We start from the raw sequence: 13,966 nt of genomic DNA, 5'->3' as shown, positions 1-13,966 counted from the left end.
TTTCACGTAAATTGGAGATAAATACTTACGGCCCGATTCGAACAATGCTTATAAGAAGTTGCAGCGGTACGATATCGATCTGTCAGTGTCAAAAGTGGCATTTCTTCAACCAAAAAACGTCACTTTTGACACTGACAGATCGGTATCGTACTGCTGTGACTTCTTTTAAGCATTGTTCGAATGAGGCCGTTATTTACGCATCCACTCTGTATTGTGTTGTCGGGCATGTCGTTTAGAATAGTCACGGGTGTAAGAAAATAATTATTTAATTAAGTAATCCGGTTGTACTCGTTAAATATTAAGCTTTATATAATTATATTGCAAGTTGTTACTAGTAATTTAGTTGCAGAACAGTTGTATCATAATTAGGTGATTATTTATCCCGCTATTAGCCTAATCGATTCGATCACCTAATGACGCATTTACACAGAGATAAATTAATCTCAATTGTTTGCTCGGCAACTGAATATCACACGTTCTTCGTGTTAGGCCATCAAATTGAGTTTATTGTTCATTTTACGGCTTGTTTGTTATTCTGAATAGCACGGAAATATTCCATACAAATTACGACTGGTGTTCGTGCCTCCTAATTTCCATTCCAGTTTACATTTAAATTGTGTACACAAATATTATATAACGTAAAATTAAATTAAAATAAAAAACCTACTGTACAATGGCCGGACTCAAACCCGCGTCTTCAGTATTATTCGCGGAACGTCTAACTTCTACATTGCTATTTTATAAAACGATACCTACCACAACATTTTTTTTTCTAAGCATTGTGGTATTGTTTTTTTTTTATGAAATAGGAGGCAAACGAACAGACGGATCACCTGATGGTAAGCGATTACCGCCGCCTATGGACACCCGCAACACCAGAGGGGTTGTAAGTGCGTTGCCGGCCTTTAAGATGGGAGTACGCTCTTTTCTTGAAGGTTTGAAGGTCATATCGGTCCGGAAATACCGCAGGCGACAGTTCATTCCACAGTTTAGCTGTTTGTAGACGTTTATGTTTATTACAAAATTAATTAAGTATGGCATTGTTACTGATGACTTGAAACTTCGGTAGCCGTTTAAGAAGTGCAACACTCCCACGGTAGATATCGCTAGCCGCCTCCCTAAGGTGCATATGAAGGATATGGTGGAAGTATTTGCTGTCAACGGGTATGTCTCGGTAGTTCAGTTGGTAGAGCGGCGGGCTGGTATGGCCTCCTATATCCTCATAAAAACATCATTAGATACCGTCACAAAAAAGCTTTTCTTTTAGGAGTGAGATCGTCGGATCGCTGCGTAAAGGGACCTCCGAGTGGTATGAGGCGTTATGCGCGCAGGATACGGAGTCCGAGCGCGGCGAGGATTTGGTGAACTTGATCACGCTTGTCCAAATTGACTTGCAACAAGGACTCACCTACTACCATCCACTGTTTGAGACGTAAGGCTATACCAATATATTATTCATATATTACTTACTTTCCTAAATGAGAGTTTATTTGAGTGTGCTTGTGTTCCTTGTCTTTGTTACTTAATACAATGTAGTACATTGTTTTGATCGGCTCCCGACGAAAAGCATTTTTTTTTATTAATAATAATGCAAGGCATTGGGAGTTACATAGTAGCTACCAAAGAGACAATAGGGGGTATTACTGCAATGTTCTGCCACCAGAGTGCAGCACTAACCCGTTTAGTACCTAAACCATAGAGTAACTTATTACACACAGACTTTAACATGTTTTTGACAAGTTTTCAGAGATAATAAAATATGACATTGATGCACCAGGCACCAAGGCGGTTTTTTACAGAGAATCTACCGGGAAACGCGAATCAGAAATTTCGCTATCTGCCTCTTTATCGCTCAAATATGCAAGAGTGCAGAGATGTTAGATAACGAAATTTCGATTTTCTTGTTTTGCGATAGACCCTCAGATTGTGGTAGTAGCGCCCCCTCCGCAGAGTTTCGCGTAATATTCCCTATTTATATATACTTATTAGCAGCAGCAATTAGCAGTGCTCCACAATTGCTAAGCAGATGGAAATTAGATGTTATGTAGATTAGGGGCATTCCACGAGAATGTCCTTTACGAAATGCTTTTGCCTTGTATGGCAGCTAATTCCATCAAATCCATAAAGCTCGAGAATATACTGCCAATTTGTTAGCAAAGCCATGAAATATTACCAGGCCCAATATCACTTTCTCAGCCTTTTCGGGACTATTAGAAGAACGGCGTTTCGTTATTTCGACATTCTCGTGGAATGCACCATTATACTATACGTTTGTTGAAATAAAATTAAAATATTTAATCATGTTTGTCGAAGTCGTAACATTTTTGTTTTCACAAAGGGATGGGGTTAGAAGGCGCTTATTGAAACCTTGATGACCTTGTAAGGCATCGTTTACCTATAGTTTCATACTCCACTGTTTTGGGGAAAACCACGACTATGCTACTACAACCCTTTGTAATACAGTTGTTTGAACTTTTTAGAACCAACAATGTCCCCTACTTCAACGTAGTCTTCGCACAGATTGATAAGATGGTAAGTGAACGATTTTGAATTAAATGTTACGTAATTTGAATCCGCTTTCTTCTATCAGCTACGAATTACTTTCATTGGCCTAATTTATATTCAACTTTGACTATTGTTTCAATGGCTCTTAAAAGTTATCGATATTGAAGCACAATAGTACATTTCGATGCTAGTGCGGAAAGTATGTCATTATTTCACGAGCACCGAGATATCGAGATAGAGCCGTAGGCGAGTGGCAAGATTCGGGACGAGTGAAGAATGACATTACCACACGTGTATCGAACGACGTTTTTTAATACAGTTGCGAAAAAATAAGAAAAACGACAAGTTAGGAATAAAAACAATATCGAATGTTGCCTTTGGAAACTTAGCATGCAGTAAGAAAAAAACGCCTCTTCTTTGACAGGCGTTTCGGCAGCTATTCCTACCTCTATTACCTTTCATAGCTATGCCGTTCCATTCAGACAACTTATTAAGAACGGTTTTTCAATCTTCAATATTAAAAAATAAACGTGTTATAATGATGAAGATGTAAGTAATAAAATATGAAATATGTATATTTTTCGTATTCTTACATTAACAGTAGGTTTTTATGTTGATTACGACGTTTAAAGGAAATTAATATTAACACTCATCAATAAGTAGTATGAATTGGAATAATTATAAATTTAAAAAAATTGGAAAAGCAAAAAGCACTAGTTCGCGAATACCAACTTTTCGCACGCTAAACAGCTACGTAAAGTTTACGTACTTTTTGAGCAACTGTATAAAAAATTAATGGACGATTGCGTTCACGTACATAATGCATGAATTAGTAACATGCACGTAAGCAGCCTACATTGTTTGCATTTATCATTGCATTCCTAAGTACCTATATAGTCATGAATTAGTAATAATAAACCTAGAAATATAACAGTACATGGACCTCTTTAATAGGCCAATGACGTTATTGAAATAAATATATAATTCACGGAAGGTAATTATATTAGGTACCTAGGTAAAAATACCAGCCAGCTAAAATCTTATCTCCTTAAGTAAACCAAGATACACATAACACATAATTATCTATGTGGCTGAAGGAATAGTGCGAATTATTTCTTTTCCAATACACTCTCTGCTCGTATTTTCTAAGCACATGATTGACGGACCCATAAAGATTACGTACTTGTTCGATTGAGGAAAACAAAAGGCGACCTTTCCGTGATTTCCCTTTGAGAATGTGACAGAGTGATATCTACTTTAATGTTTGTCTTTTCGTGCTTTAGTTGTCTGAAGATGTCAGAGAGTGCGTGGAGCTCTGGGTAAACGAGGGCTGGTGTGGCGTAGCCGAGGAAGAAATATATGATGAACAGGGAAACGGAGGTAGGATTTGTGTGATTATGTGCTGTTAATAACCAGGTATAGGAAAAAAATGTAACATTTTTAGGCCTCGACAAGTTTTTACACATTAAACAAAATAAATATCATATCTGGAATCGAACCAGCGTCCTCTGTTTACGCGACAGATGCCTGAACCGCTCGGCCACCCGGGCTCAGTGGCATGGGTCAAAATTTCCAAGTATATAAAAAAAAAAAAAAAATTAAAATTTAAACTGTTTATTTCAAGAAAGATTACAAAGACTATTTACAGACTTAGCCTAATCTACATTCTAATAGATTGTATGCTAAGTATGGTCTATGGTATAATATGCTATATATAAGACCGCCTGTTGCTACCATTATTTACATTGTATATCTGTTTTAAAAATTTTGTTTCTTTGTGGTGCAATAAAGAATATTTATTATTATTATTATTATTATAACAATTATGAGGTTAACTTAAATATGACAATTTCCGAAGGCTTGTGGCGCCCCCTGGCCATCCCTGAGGTAGAACAGTATAGTTCCACCTCCTAATAACCGGTTCGATTACAGCCCCGGGTACTGGAGGCCTTGTTTTCCTTCGTAGGTATATGATATTTATTTCGTTTATAGTTTAAATAGTAGTGTGATTTCTTGTAAAAAAATAAACATAAAATTGTCTTCGGTTACCGCGATAGTTACTCATGAAATAAACATAAATTAAAATATTTTCATAAGAAAGTAATTTAGTTTGTTCTTATAGTTTTTACACATTTTTTATCCTTAATTTTAAGTTTGTATCATTGTCTTTATATTTATAAAAATTTAATTACAATCGTGTTAATTTGGACTACTTATCCGTATATGGATAAACTGAATTTCGTAAACTGCAACTCGGTGACATTGACATGACGAAAGGGATTCGTTGACAAAATACGCAATCATAATTATATAGTGTTCGCTTGGCGTTTCAATAACATAAGAAAGTAATACCATAATATCGCGATAAAAAAAGAGAGTCAAGAGTTTAGTTTTCGAACTTTGATAAGGGTTTTATTTCTTACATTTTAAGTTGTTTTCAGTATGCGTGGTGTCAGCGAAAACGTTGCCGTTCGAGGTGCTGGCGGCAGTGCGAGAGCTGTGCGCTGCAGCGGCGCCCGCGCCGCCTACGCATCCCTCACATCCTCACGACGCACCCGCGCAACTGCTAGATGCATATCTGTAAGTAACTCGTAGTGTGGCTGGTGTCAGCGAACACGTTGCCGTTTGAAGTGCTGGCGGTGGTGCGACTCGTGCGAGAACTGTCCGCCGCAGCGGCGCCCGCGCTGTCTGCGCATCCCTCACATCCACACGACGCATCCACGCAACTGCTTAGACGTATGTACCTATACTTCTTAAATAAAAGATCACTCTCACGGCATTTTATTTATTAATGTGTTCAAAAATCTTCTGTTCACGTTACTACGTTTATGTCACGAGAATTTAGGTTGGGTAAAATGTGTTACTGACGATTTAGCTTATTTTAAGATTATTTTTTCTGAAACCTCCGTGCAAACTCAGCTCTAGTCTCCCAGATGTTCTACAGACATCAGTTCAATTAAAAAGGCTTTTCAAAGATTAGCGGTAGCTAATAGGAGGTTGAGATGCTTACCTACTCGGTTTCGAGGGCTTAAAGTAGCGATCTTAGGATTACGTGGGGACCAAAGCACCAAGAAGCATTTTCTGCCATGTTAGAGCTCAGTGGCTTTATCTGGATATGTAATACTTCTGAACTAGTACATAACAAATAACTCGTAACATCTATGAGGTCAATTCAATCTTACGTTGTGACATAAAAATGATATTTATCAAAATGATGTCAGTCGCGCGTGCATTTGGCTCGTACTAATAGTTTATTCGCGAGCGAGACGCACTGGCGGCCGACATGATTTTGATGTTACAATGTAAGTTTCAATTGGCCTCCACGTCTAAACCCGGGCTCGATAATGTCTACGAATATTAATGACCGGGTGAGTGAGTAGACAAGCAAACAATACATTTAATGGAACTACCAACATTGTCTCGTTAAAATGTTCAGTTGAGAAAAACAGAGGGCTTGTTTGTCTTAAGCTCTACATTGAGTGGCCTGTGCTTACCTGAACTTGTTGTTGCTAGTCTGCGTCACAATTAATTAATGTATATTACTGCAGATAATGTCATATTACAGTTTTAATGAGCACATCAAAACAGCTAGTTACTCTTTGTTTCATTTAAATTGTGTGTAAAAGGTTTGTCATTTTACGATGACACCAGGCCTCCGTCACTCGCTCAAGGCCACGCGCTATATGCCTACCGCTCGGCGTATCGTCGACGATACAACCGACAGAGGGCCGCCGAACGCCCGCCTGAGCGCTCGCACCGCACGTTTCCCGCGCTTACGCTTCGAAATGCCGAAACCACGTAATTATTGTGCAGTAGTCAAAAAACAAAGGAAAATTTGTAGTTTTTTCATTGCCGAGAGAAGAAGAAAGGTGAAAATACCAATTTTAAATCTATCTTTATGAATTTTGTCACCATTTATTTCTTTGAACATAAGTAGTTAAATCGTAAATTAAGAAGTTTTTTGAGTCAGGTATTATTAGTGTTGTTTTTAAATATTTGATTGACTAATAAAAAATGTGGTTGACATTCGTTTTATTACAATAATCATCATAGGTACAACCCTAGCGCATTCTTACGATGACGCGTTGGCACGTGACTCGCACGGCGGGCAACGCAGTCTCGACTCTTTGTGCGCGTACTTATGGTACAATTTTTCTCGTCCTGAGAAGCAGGTATTAATATTAAGATTTTGTAGGCTATTATAGCGTAGGTATTTTCGCTTTTGTATGGGAATGATGCATCTGTTACGTAGTAACTATTTATTAATCTGTGATGACACTCTAAATAATGCAATAAAAGTATCAGGAATGCGTGGGTCGGCTGATAAGTATTTATAAATAAACAGGTTACTAGGCCAAAGATAAATACCAATGCCTTTGTTTACAAAGTTATTATCTACTTATTCACATAAGTAGTAAGTTTCAAATATCAACAACTTTTTCAACACGTTCACGGACAGTCCGTCGAGAGACGTAAAAGGACATCCTCGTGATCGATGATTTTTACTTTGGCAAAATCCGAATTTTCATAGGATTATAATGAAGTAAAGTATTTTGTGTCGTTTTAGGCACACCACAAGGCTCTCTGGTGTCACAGAAAGTGTGACTTACTTACCGACTTTATGCACCACCACCACTAGTATAGGTACCTATAGATAGGGCCATGACGCATGCTGTGGCACGGCACGACACGGCTGAGAACGTTATATGGCTATAGACGAGATGCCGTATCACGAGCCTCTTCAATATATGAAGATGTATACAAACTACGCTGTCAGTATGTGACCCAACTTTTATAGAAAATGTAATGTGGCAGTCCGTCCATAAACGGGAAAACATCTTGTATGAGATTTACCTGTGCGGGCTGTGCCACATCACGCCGTTTCGAGAATGGCGCTGCTGCGCCCGTAAACGTGTTATACTTCAAATACTTAGTTACCTCCAGATTTATAAAATCAAAATAACATGGCATTTTGTTTATTACCGCCAATTACAAAAAACCTTCAAATACCGCCGTTATAATTTTCTATAGATATTCATATTTTCCTCGCACAAATCACTGGAGTACTTTCATTATTCCACAAAACAGGTACTTAAGTTTTTCCTCATCTCGTTTATTTTGTAATTTAGTTAATGAGTTGCGCTCTGTTAATAATATCTTTACTGGCATTTTCCCAGTAATAGCTCCATTGATACGCGAAAGGCTCTTACATACATTGGCAACTCCATTACATTTTATTGATAAATGACTCATATAATGTTTCAAGCTTTTATTTATTATCATCATATTTCGCATGTGTGTTGTTTTTATTGTGGAACACAGAAAACCGTGAGGATATTTTTAAAATTCTACCGTCTGTTCGAGTACTAAAATGGCTATACATATATTAACATAGATAGCTAAGATAAAATTTTAGCCATTCGGGCTAGTATAAAATAGTCTACAAAACGTTTGATGAATATGTAGTTTCATTCTCTTATACAGCTTATTCATTAAACCCTTTTGAAATGCAACGAGAGAGCATTGGGGTAGAAAAGTTAGAAGCCATTAGTTTGGTTTAATTATACAACTTGTGCATGCTACGTAGGTTGCTCTATAAATTCTATAATTACGAGGTCTGTTAAATTGTCTTGTAAATAGAACTACTGAACAAAATTGAGTAATAGGTACACGTTTCAAATGTTGATTGGAAATTATAAGCTGAAATCTTATTTGCATGACTACCTAGGTATGTTATTTCTTACAAAATATAAGTATTTATAAATATGACTTAAGGTTAGGTGGGGTAAGAAAAACATAGTTTATTTTGCTCGGGGCAAGATATACAGTATCAGAAAGACCGCCTGTTGTCTACCACAGTATAATTTATTATTAAGTATGCTTAATTTGTATCTATGGCATGATATGGCATGACATGGCATGGGTACAAATAGTGTAAACCTCCTACCTAAATCCATTTTTGAAATTAATTAATTTTTAACTTTAACAGCTATCAGAGTAGGTACAAAATTCTTTGTTTCCAATTTCCAATAATAGATGAAGCTGGTTTACACTCTTTAGCCAACGAATGTTTCTTTGGATATTGCTGAGCAATAAAGTATATTTGTAAAAAAATTACTGTATTGTATTCCCTACAAGTAGAATAGAATAGAACTGAAATATTTTTATTCGTAAACACACAAACAATCAATGAACATATAAGAAAAACATAGTAAGAATAAAGTGTCAAGAAATGACCTCATCTCAGCAGCATGTTGCTGGCGACTTTCAGCGCTGATCTTCCGATAAGACCATTAAGTGAGAAAAAATCACAACAAGTGTTGCTCTTTTCCCGGTGTTTCTCTTACCCCACCCCTGACCTTCAGGGCCTAGCCAAGATGTCAATCGTACGTCGACAAGCACCAAAGGAAAAGAAAAAAAACCGGAGAAGTCGAGAAGTGCGAGTCGGACTCGCCCACCGAGGGTTCCGTACAAATTTAATTTTTAGTATTTCTTGTTATAGCGGCATCAGAAATACATCATCTGTAAATTTTTTAACTGTCTAGCTAACACGGTTCATGAGATACAGCTTGGTGACAGACAGACAAACGGACAGTGGAGTCTTAGTAATAGGGTCCCGTTTTTACCCTTTGGGTACGGAACCCTAAAAATGTAGTCACGTGACTATTTTCATCCATTACTTTAGTTTCCATTTGCGTTTTCTATCAACTTAGTCATCTTAGCTAGACCGTTATGTAGAGTTATAGATTACAGACGTACCTACCCTACGTTAACTGAACATAGAAAAACTACAGTCAAGAATATTACAACTGCGAAAAAATTTCACAGGCATGGAGCTTAGGGAATTGTACGTGATGAAAAACATGCGCAAAAATACTCGTACATTTTCCAAAACAAATGTATAAAGCGACGCTTATCGACTTTCAGGATTCCGTAGTCAACTAGGAACCCTTATAGTTTCGCCATGTCAGTCTGTCCGTCCGTCATCAGCGGCTTTGCTCCGTGAACGTTAGTGCTAGAAAGCTGCAATTTGGCATGGATATATAAATCATGCATGGCGAACGAAAACTTTAGGGTACAAAATACATTTTTTTTTATTCGCTTTTACCCAATGGTGTGTGGGGTATCGTTAGATAGGTATTTCAAAACGAATAAGGGTCTTTACATAATTTTTTTGATAGTGAATATTTACGGAAATAATCGCTCCAAAAGAATAAAAACATGTGTGTGCCGTCCCCCTCCCCCCCTCCCCTGCCCCTCCGCCCCTCCACCCTCCCCTCCCCCCTCTAACTTGAACCACGGGCCCAAAAAATATATGAAAAATATATGAAAAGCTTAATACATACTTTCAATGAAAACTATATGGAACATGATCGGTCCAGCCGGTTTTGAGTTATAGCTTATAAGTCTTCTCTTCTTTAGTAAAAGGATGTAGGTACAAGGAACAAAGCGCTGCGAAGGTACTCCCTTATGCTTGGAATGTAAATGATACTTACTAATAGCCCCCATTTAGCCTATTCTGACAGAATGGTAACTACGGAACCCTACACTGAGCATGGCCCGATATGCTCTTGGCCAATTTTTATTTTAAAATGTGTTGCCTGTAAATTGCTTTTGTAGAGTAAGGTGACGTTCGGCCGATGCCCGTGGGACTAGCACGTAGGCAGGTTTGATAAAAGGTTGAAACACTATTTTTACACCATTATCAATTTTAGTATGGAATTGACAGAATGGTTTAGGTACCCTAGGGCTACTAGGGGTAGGCCTAGTAGCTACTATTGTTCTGCCTAAACCTAAACAAAAATATAGTTATTTGTGCAACAAGAGAGGAAAGTTGGTTTTTCTTGCGAGTGTTTATTTTGAGTCCCGAGAAAGCGAAAGATTCTATAATTGAATCACCGAAGCGAGTGATTCTAAGGTAGAATCTTGAGCGTAGTGAGGGACTCAAAAACACGAGATGTAAAATAACTTTGCTCTCGTGTTGCACACATAATTTTTCACCTCAGTAGTGAGAACATATTAAAGGTCAAAATGTATTTCGAATTACACAGAATAAACAGAAAAAAAGTAATATAATATATACCATACCATACCATACGATACGATACGATACGATACGATACGATACGATACGATACGATACGATACGATACGATACGATACGATACGATACGATACGATACCATACCATACGATACCATACCATACCATACCAAACCATACCATACCATACCATACCATACCAAACCAAACCATACCTTACCATACCAAATCATACCATACCATACCATACCATACCATACCATACCATACCATGCCATACCATGCCATACCATACCATGCCATGCCATGCCATGCCATGCCATGCCATGCCATGCCATGCCATGCCATACCATACCATACCATACCAAGCCACACCACACCACACCACACCACACCACACCACACCACACCACACCACACCATACCACACCATACCACACCATACCATAAAAAAACATGTAATAAAAGTATGAAGTGGCAGTTCGTGGCCTTCACTAAATTAAAAAGCTACTTTGTTTCACTCCCTGGAGTGAGGAAAGTCGCACTTTCCTCAGTCTAGGGCGTGACGAAAGTAGGCTTGTTCAAGCTGCTAAGGTAAAAAAATATTTTTTGTAAATAATCCCCGAAATAGATATAATCACTGTGATTATGATTAGGCATTAACATAATGATCAATCACAGATCAAACATCGTCATAATTCATTTATTAATATGTTACTAGCAGTTTTTTTTTACCACGACCCCAATTCAAACTTACGTTTTGATATCAAATTGATATAGCTAAATGATGTCATTATTCGCCCGTGCATCTCGCGCCAATACATGTACGGACAAGAAGGTACTAGCGAAATGTACGCGCGAATGATCAAATGATATCAATTTAATGTCAGCACGTAAGTTTGAATTGGCCGTATTCAACCGGTTTAATCATCCCTGCACGTCGGTACATATTGTGTTGTTCGCAGGTGGTTTGAGCCTCTGATCGATCGCTGGCTGGCCGTGACCAAAACGATGGCGCTGCAGCGGGTGCGTGCGGCCGTCGAGCTCGGTGAGTGATTAAACAACAAATTTATTAGCACTTTCTGTAGAGGATAATATAGGTGACCTTGGAATAATTAAACTCGACCCAAATTGTGGGTTACGACCGTTACTTTTGCTGCGGTTTGCTGAACTCGACTTTTGCGGCTTCTTTTTTGTTTAACAGTAGCCTCACAGTAAATATTAACTTCGATTTCTAAAAATTGTTTGCGTTATTTAGTTCAAATATAACGACAAATACTGGTTGATTTCTAATTTCTCGTAGTTTCTGACAGTGTCCCCAATTTCACCCTGTATTAATGCAAGGTTTGTTATTTTGACCGATAAGCCGTGCGCGGCGGAGGCCCGCCGGCGGTGACTGACTCGGGAGATTAATTAACAGAAGCTATTGTTTAGGATAACAGGTGACTTGACTCATTAATATAGATTACCTTCGAAAAATAATATTGTTTACATTTTGTTTTATAAAAATATTTTACTAAAAGTTTCTAGCGGCTAGATAAATATGGACCATAGAAAAATAAGTAAACTTAGAGTGCGAACTCCATACATGAGTAGGCTTTGCAATCCTGACCAGAAATGTATGAAATTAACCGGATCTGGATCCGGATCCGCGGATCTTCCCATAAATACATTTCTGAGCCGTCGTGCAAACCCTATACATGAGTTTCCTTACTTAACAATATACTTGACTCAATATTATTTACAAGTTTGGAACTCGCTTAAAACTTAATATGTACATACGTACAGTCAGCTGCAGAGCAAAAGGTGCCACCCCTGCATAGAAGTTTGTATGCAGTGTGGCACCTTTTCTCTGCAGCTGACCGTACATAAGTATATAGATACAAAGAAATATACGCAGAAAAGTGTGCAGAAATAAATCTCATACATACCTACTCTTAGCAATCGTATCTAAATTATACAAAAACAAGATTATGCTAAGAATCTTAAGTCATGCAAGTTACAAATTATATTTACAAAATGTTTGCAAACAAATTAAATTGGCAAACTCTTGAAAACTTACTGAACTTCAATAATGGAAACATGGTATCATTAAAACTTTACTGAGGATGAGTGATACTTTGTAAATAGTCTGCTTGGATTTCTGTACTAACTCTGGCAACATGTCATGAGCATACATCGGGAATGATTTGAGCAAGAGTAGAGATAAACAGATAGGTTAGTCTTAGAGAACATCATATTATGCCTAATGAATAACTACCTCTCTGTGATTTTTATACACACTATGATACATTTTTATTTTCACCACAAAAGCTCATAAAGACACTCTTTATCTTTCGAAAAGAGAAATTCAGGTTTTAACAATTTGTTATGGTTTTGATCTTATTTGATACAACCTTAGATCGCTCACGTTGATTGGTGCATGCGAAATTAAGTCGTGCGTGAGATGCGCGCTAATCACCATAATAATCGTCATGGTCGTGTCAAAAAAAAACAGATCAAACAAAGCCATAACAAATTGATAAATTAGAATCAAGCTCTCAGTTAAATTGAATCGCTGTATTACCTATACTATGTAATGTAATGTTTTACAGTTAGTACTTATATATTATCCCCGCGTTAAGGCGGTGAAAATTTTTGTGTTTCACTAGGCAGCAATGTTTGTTCAACCCTCATGCCTTCTAGCCCTCGCAACGCTACAGATTCCACTTTTCGAACCACTCGCTACGCTTGTGGTTCAATTTTGAACTTTTTCGCTTATTCTGGTATCAATATTTTACCCCATTGTAAAACAAATAACTGATGTGAAATATACATTATATGACCAAATTATTTATATTGAGGCTTAGCGCCGGTCATAGTTTGCATGGATGGATGTAGTTTCAGTTATATGACCAGTTTTAGATTTCTCAACAAAACTATGCTTTTTTTAACTGAAAAGACACACAAAACTTAAACGCGTTTCGGAACGAGAAAGTAAATGACTAATATTGCAATTTCGTTCACATTTGTTTGGACGTTTCGCCCCCTAAGCTAAGCATCAGAGGATTCCTCTAGCCAAATGAAATGTTTCAAAACAATTATATTTTATTGATAAAAGAAGACGAACCTTTTTCCATGTCAATACGAGTTATATGACTTTTTGAGGTTTAATGCTATGCAAAACGTATTTCGGGTTAATAAAACAAGGCATAAAGTCTGTGAGGCAAAATTACGACACCGTATTAAGACATTTTCGAGACGCTGTCATAAAATATAAGGAATTGTGGATTTTATCTTTATAGGCTTATTCAATAAAATGTATACAGGATGGAGGTTGCGGGTTCAAATCCTGCCGGAAGTGTAACTTTTTCCATTTTTTCCTTATATATAAAATTTGGATTGGATTTTTAAACTTCTTCTTAATTTAGCTGCATAA

General features: G+C 37.4%; 1 protein-coding gene across 1 annotated transcript in view; it reads left to right on the top strand.

Annotated features, from left to right (window-relative positions):
- The window catches only part of LOC134745205 (BAI1-associated protein 3), an 85,950-nt gene that overhangs the window by 54,907 nt on the left and 17,077 nt on the right, over positions 1-13,966 (top strand). Inside the window, exons 11-15 of the mRNA XM_063679202.1 lie at positions 1,268-1,432; positions 2,481-2,532; positions 3,789-3,885; positions 4,947-5,085; positions 11,514-11,596. Coding sequence (XP_063535272.1) covers positions 1,268-1,432; positions 2,481-2,532; positions 3,789-3,885; positions 4,947-5,085; positions 11,514-11,596 — 536 coding nt within the window. The remainder of the gene's footprint in view (positions 1-1,267; positions 1,433-2,480; positions 2,533-3,788; positions 3,886-4,946; positions 5,086-11,513; positions 11,597-13,966) is intronic.

Source organism: Cydia strobilella, chromosome 11 (genome assembly GCF_947568885.1).
Source record: "Cydia strobilella chromosome 11, ilCydStro3.1, whole genome shotgun sequence".
NCBI classification, from domain to species: Eukaryota; Metazoa; Arthropoda; class Insecta; order Lepidoptera; family Tortricidae; genus Cydia; species Cydia strobilella.
This window is presented reverse-complemented; position numbering and strand designations above follow the sequence as displayed.